Source organism: Echeneis naucrates, chromosome 22 (assembly GCF_900963305.1).
Source record: "Echeneis naucrates chromosome 22, fEcheNa1.1, whole genome shotgun sequence".
NCBI lineage: Eukaryota > Metazoa > Chordata > Actinopteri > Carangiformes > Echeneidae > Echeneis > Echeneis naucrates.
In genome coordinates this window covers 14,781,858-14,795,313 of record NC_042532.1, presented here as the reverse complement: position 1 = coordinate 14,795,313, position 13,456 = coordinate 14,781,858, and the positions used below count along the sequence as shown (strand labels likewise).

General features: G+C 40.7%; 1 protein-coding gene across 2 annotated transcripts; it reads right to left on the bottom strand.

The window, feature by feature from the left end:
- Nucleotides 1–1,979: 1,979 nt before the first annotated feature.
- Nucleotides 1,980–13,269, bottom strand: lclat1 (lysocardiolipin acyltransferase 1). Of its 2 annotated transcripts, none has more exons than XM_029493801.1 (6): nucleotides 13,216–13,269; nucleotides 7,673–7,840; nucleotides 7,101–7,299; nucleotides 6,473–6,619; nucleotides 5,303–5,419; nucleotides 1,980–4,260 (listed from the first exon to the last, which is right to left on the bottom strand). In XM_029493801.1, the coding sequence occupies exons 2-6, from the start codon at nucleotides 7,838–7,840 to the stop codon at nucleotides 3,737–3,739; spliced, it is 1,155 nt and encodes a 384-aa protein (XP_029349661.1). In that variant the 5' UTR covers nucleotides 13,216–13,269; the 3' UTR covers nucleotides 1,980–3,736. The 2 variants fall into 2 exon arrangements, with proteins under 2 accessions (XP_029349661.1, XP_029349660.1); XM_029493800.1 differs by lacking the exon at nucleotides 13,216–13,269 and adding an exon at nucleotides 12,864–13,209.
- Nucleotides 13,270–13,456: the final 187 nt, after the last annotated feature.

Sequence of the window (13,456 nt, the reverse complement as noted above, 5' to 3'; positions counted from 1 at the left end):
CATGTTAGTCCCTGAAACAGAGAAAATGAATGAACTCTAGTGAATTATTTAAAGTCAAATACATTCCCCAAAATAGGCAAAAACGCTCAACGAGTTGTCAGGAGAAAGCATGAAAGTTTGAAAACATTTGTGACCAAAATCATGACATACACAGACTATAAATCCTCTTCGCATATTCAGCTCTTACGGTGAATCATCCACAATGCGGAGGTTTGACTGCATTTTGGCTTATAAATAATCAGTGACGATTCACCCCAATCCACCCACGAATGTGGCAGTGCTGCCGTAGAGTTATTTATAGCTCTGATCCTGTTAAAGGGCTTCTTTGTTGGTGTATCTTTGTGAGTCTGTGTCACAGTAGTGGAATCAACAACAGGTCTGCTTTCCTGTGGCTACTCCTGGAGGCGTCCTGCACTGTGCAGGCAGCACTAAACTTAGCTGGTACAAATATTAATTAAGGTTGTTGAACACAACAAACTGTTCTGGTCTATTTTTGCATCCACTGCAGTTGCCTGTTTCTCCCTCTTTTTTTTTTTGATGGACCTCAAGCATTAATGGATTGAGAAGACTGAGTTTTTTATGACTACACCTAGTGCCATTTAAATGCTGGACGTGACTGCAAGCATAAAAGAGGCTCCATCTTCACAGAACTCACTGTCCTGCTTTGCAATTCATGGTTGTCTTTGACTTTGTCCCTGCGTAACCTCAGGACTGTCTGCTGTCTTTATTTAAAAGGCCATCTGGCCAGATAAGGATAATTACACTGCCTTGTTGATCCTATTAGTCTGCATGCAATTGGAAAGACATGGCACAAATTTAAATGTGTCATAGTCTTTGGGTGTGCTCATAGTGAGAGTTATTTTTCCTTTGAGACTCCCACAGTGCAGACAGGCAGGACCTGGGACATTGAGAGTCTCAAGACTTTATCCTCAGGCTCCTTTACACTCATCCAGCTATTCTGTTACTAAGAGAGTCAGTCTTGTAGGGAAATCTAATAATAGGGGGGAAAAAAAAGATGCACAAGTGATGTGATGCTCTCATGTGTCTCATACAAAATGATGGTGTCTGTGTATCATTCACCTTCCTTCCACCCACTTTCAAACCAACGAGAGCAAATTTGATGCCATATTTATATACTGGTGATGGTTTGATGGGGTGGGGTGTGGAGACCAAAGAAGGAGCTGGGAGTGTAATTGCACCATTAATTGGCCAGTGATTCATCACCCCAGGACAGCTATTTTAGTTTATCCTTGCCTTTTGTCTCTCCTTTATTCCACGGGATATCAGCATCACATCTCTATGCCCTCAGCAGAGCAGCAATATAGAACATACAAATAAACTTCTCTTTCCACCTCTCTCTCCTCACACACACACACACAAAGGAGTGACATCATTCTGTCAGCAGGAGAAAATAGCATGCTTTCCATTGACATCACTCCACATCCTGTTGCTAGGCGACAGGGGAGTCAACATTAGTTACTATGGTGACTGCACTTCACCTTCAGCGCGCCTGACCTTTTTAGTTTTCTATGGTAGACTCGAATGTATGTGTGTACAAAACAGACAAGGAAAACTATAGCCCCAGTGTTGCGTAACAATCGTTGAAGGTCTTGTTGACTCACTCACTGCAGTGTGGTGACTGTTACAGTGCATTCTAGATTAAAGCATTGCCAAGACAACGCACAAGATGCCCCACAGCAACTAAAAACGTCAGTGTGAATAAGGGGAGTGTTGCTCTACGTGAGCGGAATGATGAATAAAAATCAATACAATTCCTGTGTAATGTACAAATGTGACACTATGATAGGCGCAACATTTTAAACTGCTGACACTGTAAATCCATTGACATTACCCACTACAAAATTTACCCAAAGACCTAATCAGTTGACACGCAGCAGTGGCAGTAAAGACAGAAGTCATCATTTGCTTGGCCATAAAATGTTTGGGGAAAAAAAAAAAACAATGTCTGGAAACATAAATGAGTTGATATAGTGTATTTATTCAGATATATATCTTGCTTTAAGAGAATTTTAACAGTGTCCACTGTGTTTACCTGAGGACAGTGATGTTTAAGAGGTCCAGCATCGGCAAGTGATTGTGAAATGAGCAACACAAAACAGCACAGGTGAAAAGGTACCACATGAAGATTTTAGCTGGTTCAGGAGTTTCAGAGGAATTGAAATGATATAGTGTCATGTTAGGTAAACTACAACATGCTGATGAGACTGTTCACCCAGCTGATCACAGTGATTGGAAACCGCCCCTCTACATTTCAACTACAGGAGCTTAAGATTCATATAAACAAGAAAGATGTTACCGTCACCTTTCTACTATGTGGTCAGTCATGAAAGACATTTATCTTACAACGCAGGGTTGAGGTGGACAGATATTCCCACAATGCACAGTGTTACTGTAACTGTTAAAGATTGTCCAAGACACAAATATTCCCTGACTCCCAGAATTAATGGCTTCAAATGGTATTGAGCTCAGTGGTAAAGAGAGACAGTGGCTTTAAGTGTGATTGAAGTGCCACTCCAATGCTGTTTCCATTTCTGTCCTTTTTTGGCACAATTGGAGAAGCTTTTTCAGCTGTCACTTGCTAATTGAATTTAGCAGGCGCATCAATGCCAGTCCTGTAGAGTGACACAGGCAGAGGTGGGCATTACAGGGCTTTTTTGGATTAGGTTGAGTTCAGCGCCAGTTTTCCACTCCAAGTCTGGTCCTCTGTGCCACCCCTGCACATCGAGGGGTAATGTTGTCCCAACAGGACATTCTTCCATCTCTTCATTCCCATAAAGGGCACAAAGCTCATCTGCTTCTACAGACAAAAGGTCTCAGACAGATCTTTGACCTCCATCAGTGGATGGAGGTGTTGCCTCTGTGTAACTGTAGACACTTGTTCCTGACAAGACAGACTACATTCTGTTTGGTTGACTTTTTACATCATGTCTGCTTTTCTCACCTTTGGCTTTCATGTGCAAAAGCTACTTGAGCAAACAAGAAAATTAACATTATTTATGTAAGACCAATACAGTAATAAACATTGTCACACAGCTCATCTTGTAGGACAAACAGGGAAAGTTAATTTCCCAACTTGTATAAAAGGGTAATCATACCCATTAAAGGTAAACAGTGGTACATATATACCTGTATGCTCCTTAATAATTCTCTGGGAATTATATTTGTCCTTTCCTTTCCTTGTTGGAGACTATCAATGAAACAGACTAACTTCAGTCTAATCCAGCTAACTACAGTGCTAATTTGAATATTGGTTAGAGTCAAGTCATCATGTGCACAGGTGTTCTGTTCTATGGCTCTGCTCCATATGACATTGATATAAAAGATGGGGAAACATAGCATACAAGCAAACCAGTTTCAAGGACATGGCAACAGCATAAAAAATACCAACAGCGTTGTTTTATGACACATTTTCACACTGGGTTTCTGAACCAACAACTACATAAAATGAGAAAAAATACATTGACAGTGAGCTATTCAACAGTGATTATGCAAGAGGACAAATACAGAGCAGTTGATACATTATGTATGAATGATGAATTCCTTAAATCCACCACATTCTTCTTTTTTCCTCCAACAGAAAGGTAAGCTCTCTCCACTGAAGCCATGCACCAGGGATGCACTTATTACTCCCTTTCTAAGACATGGAGCTCTGGGTCCCGCTGAGGGCTCCTTTAGCCCGCTGGACTAAACAGGCCAAGACAACGGAATTCCCTCCTCACTGCATTTTCCCATCCAACACCTTATTCTCACTCACATCAGCAGCCATGGACTTCCAATATCTATGGCAGGTCAACTCAAATAGCTCAAGCCCTCCTATCAGCTTCTGCTGTGCCATATAAACTCCAACCATGACAAAGAAATAGAGCCTGAATGGAGCCCACATCCAAAGACCAGTGAGGCACAGAGCAATGAAGCTGCTCCAGTACAATAGTGAGGCAGCTTTGATCAGAGCCACTCGCAACTCTGACTTACAAGGTGGCACACGTGCAACACCATCCCTGTCAAACGCCCGGGGCTGGCTTGAGTAGAAGTCACGGAGACGGACTTCTTTCTCAGCCCAGCGTTCTCGACACCACGACTCTAGGTCTGAGGATGAGGGCGGCAGTGAATCCACTGGGTAGCGGCGGACGTGGAAGTGAATCTCACGGGGGAAAAGCCCCAAGATGAGGTGACGCTCTGTCTGAGGGATGTTCTTGGGGTAGGCCACCGTGATATCATGGACAGCATCCAGGTTGTCTCCTATAAAAAAAAATAAAAAAAAAATGGAGAAAAGAAAGGCAACAGATAATTTAAAAAATAAATTAAAAAAAATCAAATAATGCTGAATACTTCTATTCCTCAAAACAAAAAAATAAAAAATCCAGATAGAAGGGCGTAACGATGACACTGAATATTTCCACACACGCACTGCTTGTTCACACTACTATATACGCTTCAAAAGTGCAGAGCTTAACCATAATCAACCATACATTTACCTTTAATTATCCAGGGGCTTCAGGCTTCACCGCCTCTCTGCTTTCAAAGCTACCTTGAGCTGCATACCATCATCACTGAATTATATGCCCTTACAATACACAGGGTGAACTGAATTAGGTATCAAGTATACAGGGTGACACCTGCCAGCACTTTCTCCTGCACAGCTCAGCTCTACAAGGGTAAAAATAGAGCTCCGAGGGGAACAGTGGACTTGGATAAAGACAACATGCACAGCATGTCTGTCGGTGGTGAAGAGAGAGAGAGAGAGAGAGAGAGATATGAGAATTAGCTAAGTCTGATGACATCACTCTGATTCACAACACCTGCTTGGAAGAGTTAGTGCCAGGCTCAGCATCCAGGGCAGGTGGGGCTCGAGATGGCATGGCCAGAGGCACTATTTAAGAATTTTGGAAGGCAGCCAGAATTAGCTCATAGGGAAACCTGAGAACCTCAAGGGTGCTGTAATGGCTGGCAATATGATGAACCATAGGTCTGACACTTGGAAAAATAGCTGTAGTAATCCCTATCCTACAAAAATTGTCAGTGGTATAAACACATTCATGATAATATGCTATAATTTTTCCGTGGTTGTGCTGATAAAACATTTTTTTGAGAATAACGACAGGCTTTGAGTCATACTCATCTTTCTTTACAAATGACACCAATCATTACAGATGAACATGTGTGCATGACTGCTGTTAGACAACCAACTGCAACATTTTCAGCTTATTTTGAGCCGAGCATTGTTACGTTTAATGTAGATATTATATGATTTCAGATACTGTCGATGTGGATCAAAACTGACCTTTCCGCAGTCTGTCCACAATGAAGGTGAATCCAGTCGTTCGAGGATGGAGCACATACTCAAATTTTGGTAGGTTGTTCTGGGCAGCAAATGAATCACTTCTTGCTCTTGTATTTTCTGCAGATGACACAGACACTCAGTAATTAAACATGTGGCAGCTGCAATCACCAAAGAAGCAATTAGACGTGATTCATGTTAACTGGTTCATTGTGTTACACATGTAGCAAAAATAACACCACCAATATATAAACAGCAGTAATAACAATAACAAAGTAAGTTACTGGATATGACTGCATTCATTAAATACATTGTCCAGTGACAAATGCTTACACAATGGTATAAATTACAAGGGTACATAAACACAGGAAAAATTTGTGTTTATTAATCAAACAATTTCTCAGGAACTTGTTGCAGGAACATGTAAACTACATCATGACTCAGCAGTCATATTATGCAACAAGTAGCTCCTTCAGACAGAGTAGTAGAAAGAACTTTTCACAGATGTCTGCTGATCAAACCTCTATTCTCCCAGGGGTATGAATATCCTGCGCCAGTCAATGCACACAAGCTTAAAAATTCAATTCAAAGGGGGGGTTTAAGTGCATACAGAAGCTGATCATATAAATACCCTTCTACGCGTGTCTGTAGAATACATATTAAGGACTGAGGACCAGGACAACTTCCTGTTACGTCCTTTTTTCTTGGGTCAAATTAAGCTTTGAGGATTTATGAGGCTTAAATGCAGACAGCTGCACATACAAGCACACACACACCTACAAGTGCAAACACAACATCAAAAGTGAATCTTTAAAGCCCTAAAGCTGTGGGGCAATTATTATGTAACTACAGCAGACCGCTCATGACATCATAATAAGAGAAGTTAAGCTTCCACTAGAAAAGCTATTTGGGACCTTGATTGGCTTAATTGTGATCTAAAGGCGCTTCAAACATTAGTGTGTCACTATCAGTTGGATTGAAAGATCACCGTATTCTTGCAAAAATGACTGAGTTGGGTGTCTGGCAAGTGTTTGCATAACAGTGTCAGTGCAAAGGCCAAAGCCAGGAATAAGATCACACCGATCACTAGAACTTGATTAGTGGGCAACATATTCTAATACAACTGAAATGTGGGCAAGTTGATGTTCAGTCGATGCGTTCTTTAATCCTCACCAGTGAGGTCTGTGCCCTCAGGGAACAGCAGCAGCTGCAGAGGCTCTCTGATGTCACAGAAGTAGTCTAGCATGCTCTCCAAGTGTTTCTTGTCCTGCTCCCAACGACGCTGAATAAAGACAAAGCAGGCCACCTGCATTGCCCAGCCTGGAAAATACATGCAAAGTCTTAACATGTGTATTTGATTGGTTCTCATTTGCAACTGACTCTATAAGACTTTTCCAGGCAGGCAAATAACAAAGTCTCTCAGGAAACATCCTTATGAAATGACTGCCTTTTGTGTCAGCATACTCCTGGTCTTTAATAATCTGCCTCTGGAAACCATAGAGTAAAAAAAAAATAAAAATTTAAAGTAAAAAAAAAAAAAAAAAAAAATATATATATATATATATATATATGTATATATATAAATAAAACACACACACACACACATACACACACATATATATATATATATATTCGGTATTTTAAACTGTCCTTGATTTGCATTCATGATAGTGTTCCTCTTACATTCAATGACTTGATATTATTCTTAGAAGTTAACTAGCTTGCAACAACATTTTTGAGAAAAACCTATGCAAAATACATTATTGTGAAGAGGCATGTAGGACACCTACTGTGTACCCACCAAAGCCAGGCACAGCCTTGAGGGCAGCCTTGAGACAGATCTTCTCCAGACGAAGGTAGCTGTACCGGAGCAGACAACACCAAAGGAACATCCAATCCAGGCGTGTGCGATGGTTCATGATGATCACACTGCGTTCTCCCGGAATGAAGCCATCACCTGTTATTACCACCTTCACCCCAAATACCAACTCTAGCAAGGACTGTAGAGGGGACAGAGAGAGAAAGTTTAGTGGATAAAAGTGCAAGGCGAGGAAGAATGGAGACAAAAGTGATGATGAGAGTGTGAGAAAAAGGATGAGGGGTATGATAAAGAAGACAAAACTATGATAATTGAAAACATATGTGGTAAAAGAGAAGAGAGGCTGGGAAGAGGATAATTGTGTCCCTGTGAAGATTTATATAATTGTTCTAAAGATCAATCTGGATGATTAAAGTTTGATAAAAATAAACTAAATTAGGCAGAGATGATGATGATGAGGCAGATCATCTTGACTGTGTCAAACACAGGTAATGTAAGGCCTTATGGGCCACACACTGAGGTAAGCCAAATAAAGGACAGCCTGATATACACACCACAGGGAGGGTGAGCCAGGTAGCGACGATGCGATCAGTGATCCAACGGTACCAGGCAGGAGACAGCAGCATCAGGGGCAAAACTGGACCCAACATGAAGACACTTCCAAAGAAACTACCCAAAAACAGGGTGACCACAAAGTACAGGCCTCGTGCCGACAAAGCCATCTGTGGAGAGATGAATGGAACAAAATTCAACTCAACTTAACTTACAAGCAGATTAATGAAATTGTAAATAAATGAAGCAGTCAAAGCCTTTGCCAGAGTGGTTGTATTAAGAAAGGAATTAAAAAAATTATGACTTGTCGAGGTGACTGTGGAAAAGAGCTGAAGTGGAGCAACTCTGTAACATGAAACAAACACTATTATCGACACTCTCATCAATAGCAAAGCCTGCTGTTCTGTTGTTCTTCTGATATATTTTCCCACAAACAGTGGAAAATCCAGGGCAGACATTCCTGGTGTGGAATGTAAATAGAACCTTTCTGTCTGTTGGTAACAAATTGTGGGTGCATGCTCAGTAAATCAAGTGTGGCTTTGAAATGATTTAATGTAAAGTCTGTGAAGTCTGCACACTTCTGTAAACTTTGAGCCATATTCTGTGACAGTCTTGACATAAACCCTGTTAATAAAATATGACTACATTCAGCAAAGCTCCATAATCTTCCATCTTTAACTGAAAATATCAACAATGGCTGTCATACCAATTCATCTCAATGAAACTACTCAAAGAGTGTAGACAATATGACAACACTCACTGAGCACTTTATTAGGAACACCTGACTAATCCAGGGAAAAGCCTGATTTTCTTTCAAAAGCAGCCTCCATTCTTTGTGGTATGGATTCAAAATGTTGCAAATATTACTTTGATATGCCGCAAATGTTGACATGCTTTCTGCAGATATGTCAGCTGCCCTTTCATGCAGCCAATTTCTTGTTTTAACACATTCTACAGGGCTTTCACTGGATTCAGATCTGACAGCTGGGAGGGCCACTGAATACTTTGTCATGCTCATGTTTTTCCAGTCCTCAAATGTCCAGTTTTGAAGAGTCACTCCACTCCACTGTTCTTGGCCTGCAAGATTGGATAATCTCCTGCTGTTTTTGTCCTTCTGTCCTTTTGTCCTTGTGCGCATTTTGAGATTATTTCTGCTCACCACAGTTGTGAAGTTGGCTACAGTTGCTTTTATATCAGCTACATCCAGTCTTAAGTGTGAAAATTCCATATCAGTTTCAGAAACAGCCAAATCTGCCCATGGCACCACACTCAAAGTTTGTGAAATTACATTTCCTCACATCCTGGTGTTTGATGTGAACATTAATGAAAGCTCCTGAGGTGCATCTCAATGTGCTGTTCTGCTGACACATGACTGGATAATCGCATAAATGGCCAGGTGTTTCTAATAAAGTGCTCAGCAAATGCGTACCATGAAGATAGCCGTGCCATCATAATCTTCCACTATAACAATTTGCATTGATGAAGAAATAAACGGATACTGGAATAAATTGAAGAATCGTGATGTTGTTTGACCAAGTTCCATTGAAAGCCAAGTATCACATCCTCACATGCAACATATTGATAAAACTAGCTGCTTTATGAATATATATTTTTTGCTTGTTTGTTTTATTTGAAATCAACTTAGGGCTCTTGGCAAGCTTGGGATGTTGAAGTAAATTCATTAAAAAAATAATAAATAATACAGGCTCCATTTCAATGGTGGACGAGTGCCAACCAGCACCTAGAACCATGACATGTATTTCTAAGGTGGTGAGAGTGAAAGTAAAAAATATAGATAGCAATCTATGCAGGCACAAGTGAACTGATGAACTTTATTCTGATTTAACTGAGATATAATCGATGAAAGAATCTTAGTCCGATAATTATCTGATGATCCGTGTCAAACCTGTACAATCATTTCTCACATTGATGCAATCATTCATGTAATCATTGAGCATTTTGAAAAACAGCAGTCCCATTTATTTGAAGTTAACACATAGATACAAATTGCATGGATATCATTGCTCTAGGACTGGGCACTGCTGCAAAATGCACTGTGGTTATTTGACCACTGAGGGAAGAGAAACCTACCTGTAATCTGTCTGAAATTCAAAACCAAACAACAAGACCTTCAATTGTCCATGACATATCTGATAAGTTTAAAGGGGCTCATCTGGACATACCAATGGGGATGCCTTGTCAAATTCAATGAGTTCAGTGGTGACCGCTGCAGATTCTAATGGTAATGTTACACATGTAGAACATGCCCCTAGTGAAAATCCCAACATAACAATGGTATGTCCTGACCGTGGTGCTTTAACTCACTGTGTCCTTGATTTCCATCTCCCCCACTGTCCAGTTCATCTGGATGCACCTGCTTTGTTGGACTTTATTAGTACACAAACTTTGGTGGTCTTATGTAGTTCCTTGTATGGCTCCAAAAACCCCAAGGGGAAGTCTAATTAGCCATAATAATGTCAAACCTGTGTTCATGGTTTTGAAAAGTTTCCAACTAACTGCTGAGCCAAGTCAGTCTAAGTGCCCAAAAAAAGATCAATTTATTTATGTTTTAAAGTACAAAATTAAAATCTAGGGATGAGCAACACTCTCAGTGGCCAAACTGGCCTTGAGCAAGTCATTTAAATGTCAAATGTTTTGATTTGGTGCACTTTTACATGCCAAGACACTTGTGATGAAAGGCTATGTAAATACACTTGATTTGACAATGAAAGAGTCAAATTGTCTATTCATGGAAGAACCATCTGGATGTCATTTTCATTACTACATGCATTAGAAATGGGACGCATGTTCAAATATTTTCTACCTCTTTTCGTACATATTTTAAACAATTTAGACCAACAGTTGAGGTTGACTAATTGAGAACCAGTTGATTACTTGAAAGTCCCCTGAGGTTAAGGTTAAATGGGGAAATACAGTGAGCCTTGATCTAATTATACCCTGGCCTTGCTGACGCAGAGCATCTAAGCTGATGATGCACCAAGGCGTTACTTCATTGAGCAGGTGTTTTCTTCTGTATGTTCTGTGGCTTACATCGTTCCACCTCAATGATTATTATGATCACCCAAGCCTTTGCTATAGACTACCTGCCCCTGGCAGACCTATCATTTTAAACTCATTCACAACCTCTGCAGCACCATGATGCAGCAAGTCTCACGGCAGCAACATAAGTAGCTGAAGGTGCATTTTTAAAAATGCAACTGAGTTTGAGTGCATGATTACGCTAGCAATAAGGGTTTAAGGGTTACTGGCTTTAACAACGGAAAATGTGAGGCACAAGAGAGTTGAGGAAACCTCCTTGCTCAGCACAATTGCCACAATTAGGCTATCTACACACACACACACACACACACACACACACACACACACACACACACACACACAAAACACACCCTTGGGTGGCTGTTGGAACAATTCATACATGCAGCAAAAAGGAATAGCACACCTGGAGCAGCTGATGAATGTGAATGGAATTATGAACATTACAGTGTTAAATAAACATGTTTTTTCCTGCTTGGTGTGGGCACCAGGGACCTGGCGCTATTTATGTAAGGCATCCACGGAAACGCTTTTGTTTTCATACTCCAGGGCTAGTACCACTTGTGAGTATGATTTAGTCCCATCCATCTGCATTGCTTTAACATTTATTTAATCACCATAGTAATGATCCCAAAAGCACTTCCCCAAACACACCACAACAGCCAATGCACAGCATACTCCTCATAGTCCAAGTCTGAATTCTCTGGCAATCATTTTGCATTCCTCACTTAAAGCCAAGACCAGACATCCCAACAGAGAAAAGCAGAGCAAAGAGGTCAACCATGTCTAGGCTAAACAGTGTGCGTGTGTAAAAGAAGAGAAGAAAGAGAGGAGCAATGAAATAGATAATTATTTTGCAAATAACTTTTAGTTAATTCCTAATTATTGAACTAAAGGGAGTTTAACTCTCTTCAAAATCTCTTCAAGAACTTAAAAATTTCGAACTTCCTACATCTAACAATTATTAAGTTGTTTTGTTTTACAGATTAAAACTTTCACAATATTTTATTTTGCATGGGATGCACCCAAATTTGCAATAACAACTCTTAAAAAGAGCAATTTGAATACATATTATTGGGATTTGAAAAGTTGCATAATTTTTGACGTTATAAACAAAATTACTTTCTGGAAAAATGCATTCAAGAATAATTAGTTCCAATACATCTGATTAATCTGTGGCTCATTGTATTAAATATTGAATTTTTAACAAAATGAGGTTAATCCAAATTGGGATCAAAACGGAAATAGTTGAAACCTTGCTTCTCAGGAATACGTTTCCTCCTACAATCTACATTAGATTACCATCAAATCTGACAATAGTTCCGTGTAAAGCAGGTTTTGTGTTAGACCAGGAAGGACACTGATCACATCTGAAGATGTGAGCATGTCTGCTGCAGTTCATGGGAGCAAAGTTCACACTAACGAGCGCATCGTAGACCTTCACAATCTCAATCTCACTTAATTAAACAATGCAAAGTATTTCCCGAGATTAAATCCGACCCGTATTAGGGAACACTGACTTCACAGACCACACCTAATAGATGCAATCTGATCTAGAAGTAGCTTATGCACCACTATTTACCGTGAACACATTTTCCCAGAAAGGACTTTAACCGGAGCCAACGTTTAACTTCAAACCAGGTGGTTACACAAACTGGCCTGAAAAATAGATGGGCAAGGTGTGTGTCTGTAAATAATCATCTTTCCAGCTTGCATGTTGCTTTGAGAATAATTAGTCAGCCTACAACCACCACACACACACACACACACACACACACACAAAGAAAGCTTTAAAAGATAAGCTGGCAGGACATTATGCAAAGCTAATATTGTTGCATGGATAATAAACGTTATCGTCGTAAAATGTAACTTGGAAACTTAAGCCACTCAACCATACAGCTGTGCTGTCGGCAGTCCCACAAGTCTGTCTGTGGCCGCAGTGATAATTATATTTGTGCGAATTGTTGTTTACAGCCGGACTGAAACAAACATCATGAATGCTAATTTCCTAAGACGAGTCTATCGTTCACACAAACCACAAGCTAGCACATGTTAGCAGGCGTTACCTGTCTCATTTGACCAATGCAGCATCTGCAGCCAGAGTTACTACGTACGCTTAAACGACAACACACCCACCTTTCGTTTCGTTTTTCCTCCGTGATCAGAGTTTATTTGGAATGAGCTAGCGACGGTAGCTCCAGTAAATCCTCATCCTCGGTTGCGACATAGCAACTGGGCAAGCTAGCTAGCTAGCTAGCTACCCAGCCAGCTAGCCAGCTCGCACCCTGCTAGCGTGCGCTAACTAGGGAAGCTAAATCAACAGCTAACTGTAACGGGCGTTAAAGCTGATGGCCTCTTCGAGATATTAGCTGAAGGAGCTCAGGTGGACTGGTTTCATTCGGAATGCCTTTACTGAGCACTAACTCCGGGGAAAGTGTGGCCGACTCACTGCTGTGCTAAGGCGACCTCTCAACTTGTCACCTCTCACCTGCCCGGCCGGCCGCACGCCATCAGGAGGCGCTGTTCGTCGAGCTGCAGCGGGTCGATGACGGAGAACTGCAGACAGCATGCGGAAGAAGGACCAAAAATAAATAAATAAAGAAAGAAATATTGAGGTTTGTTTGCATGCAGATAATGACTATGTTTGGCATATTTGTTGTTATTTTAAGCAGCAGTCAAACTGTCTGCACACACCCAAGGAAACGCGAACAGGCAATTCTACGATGTAA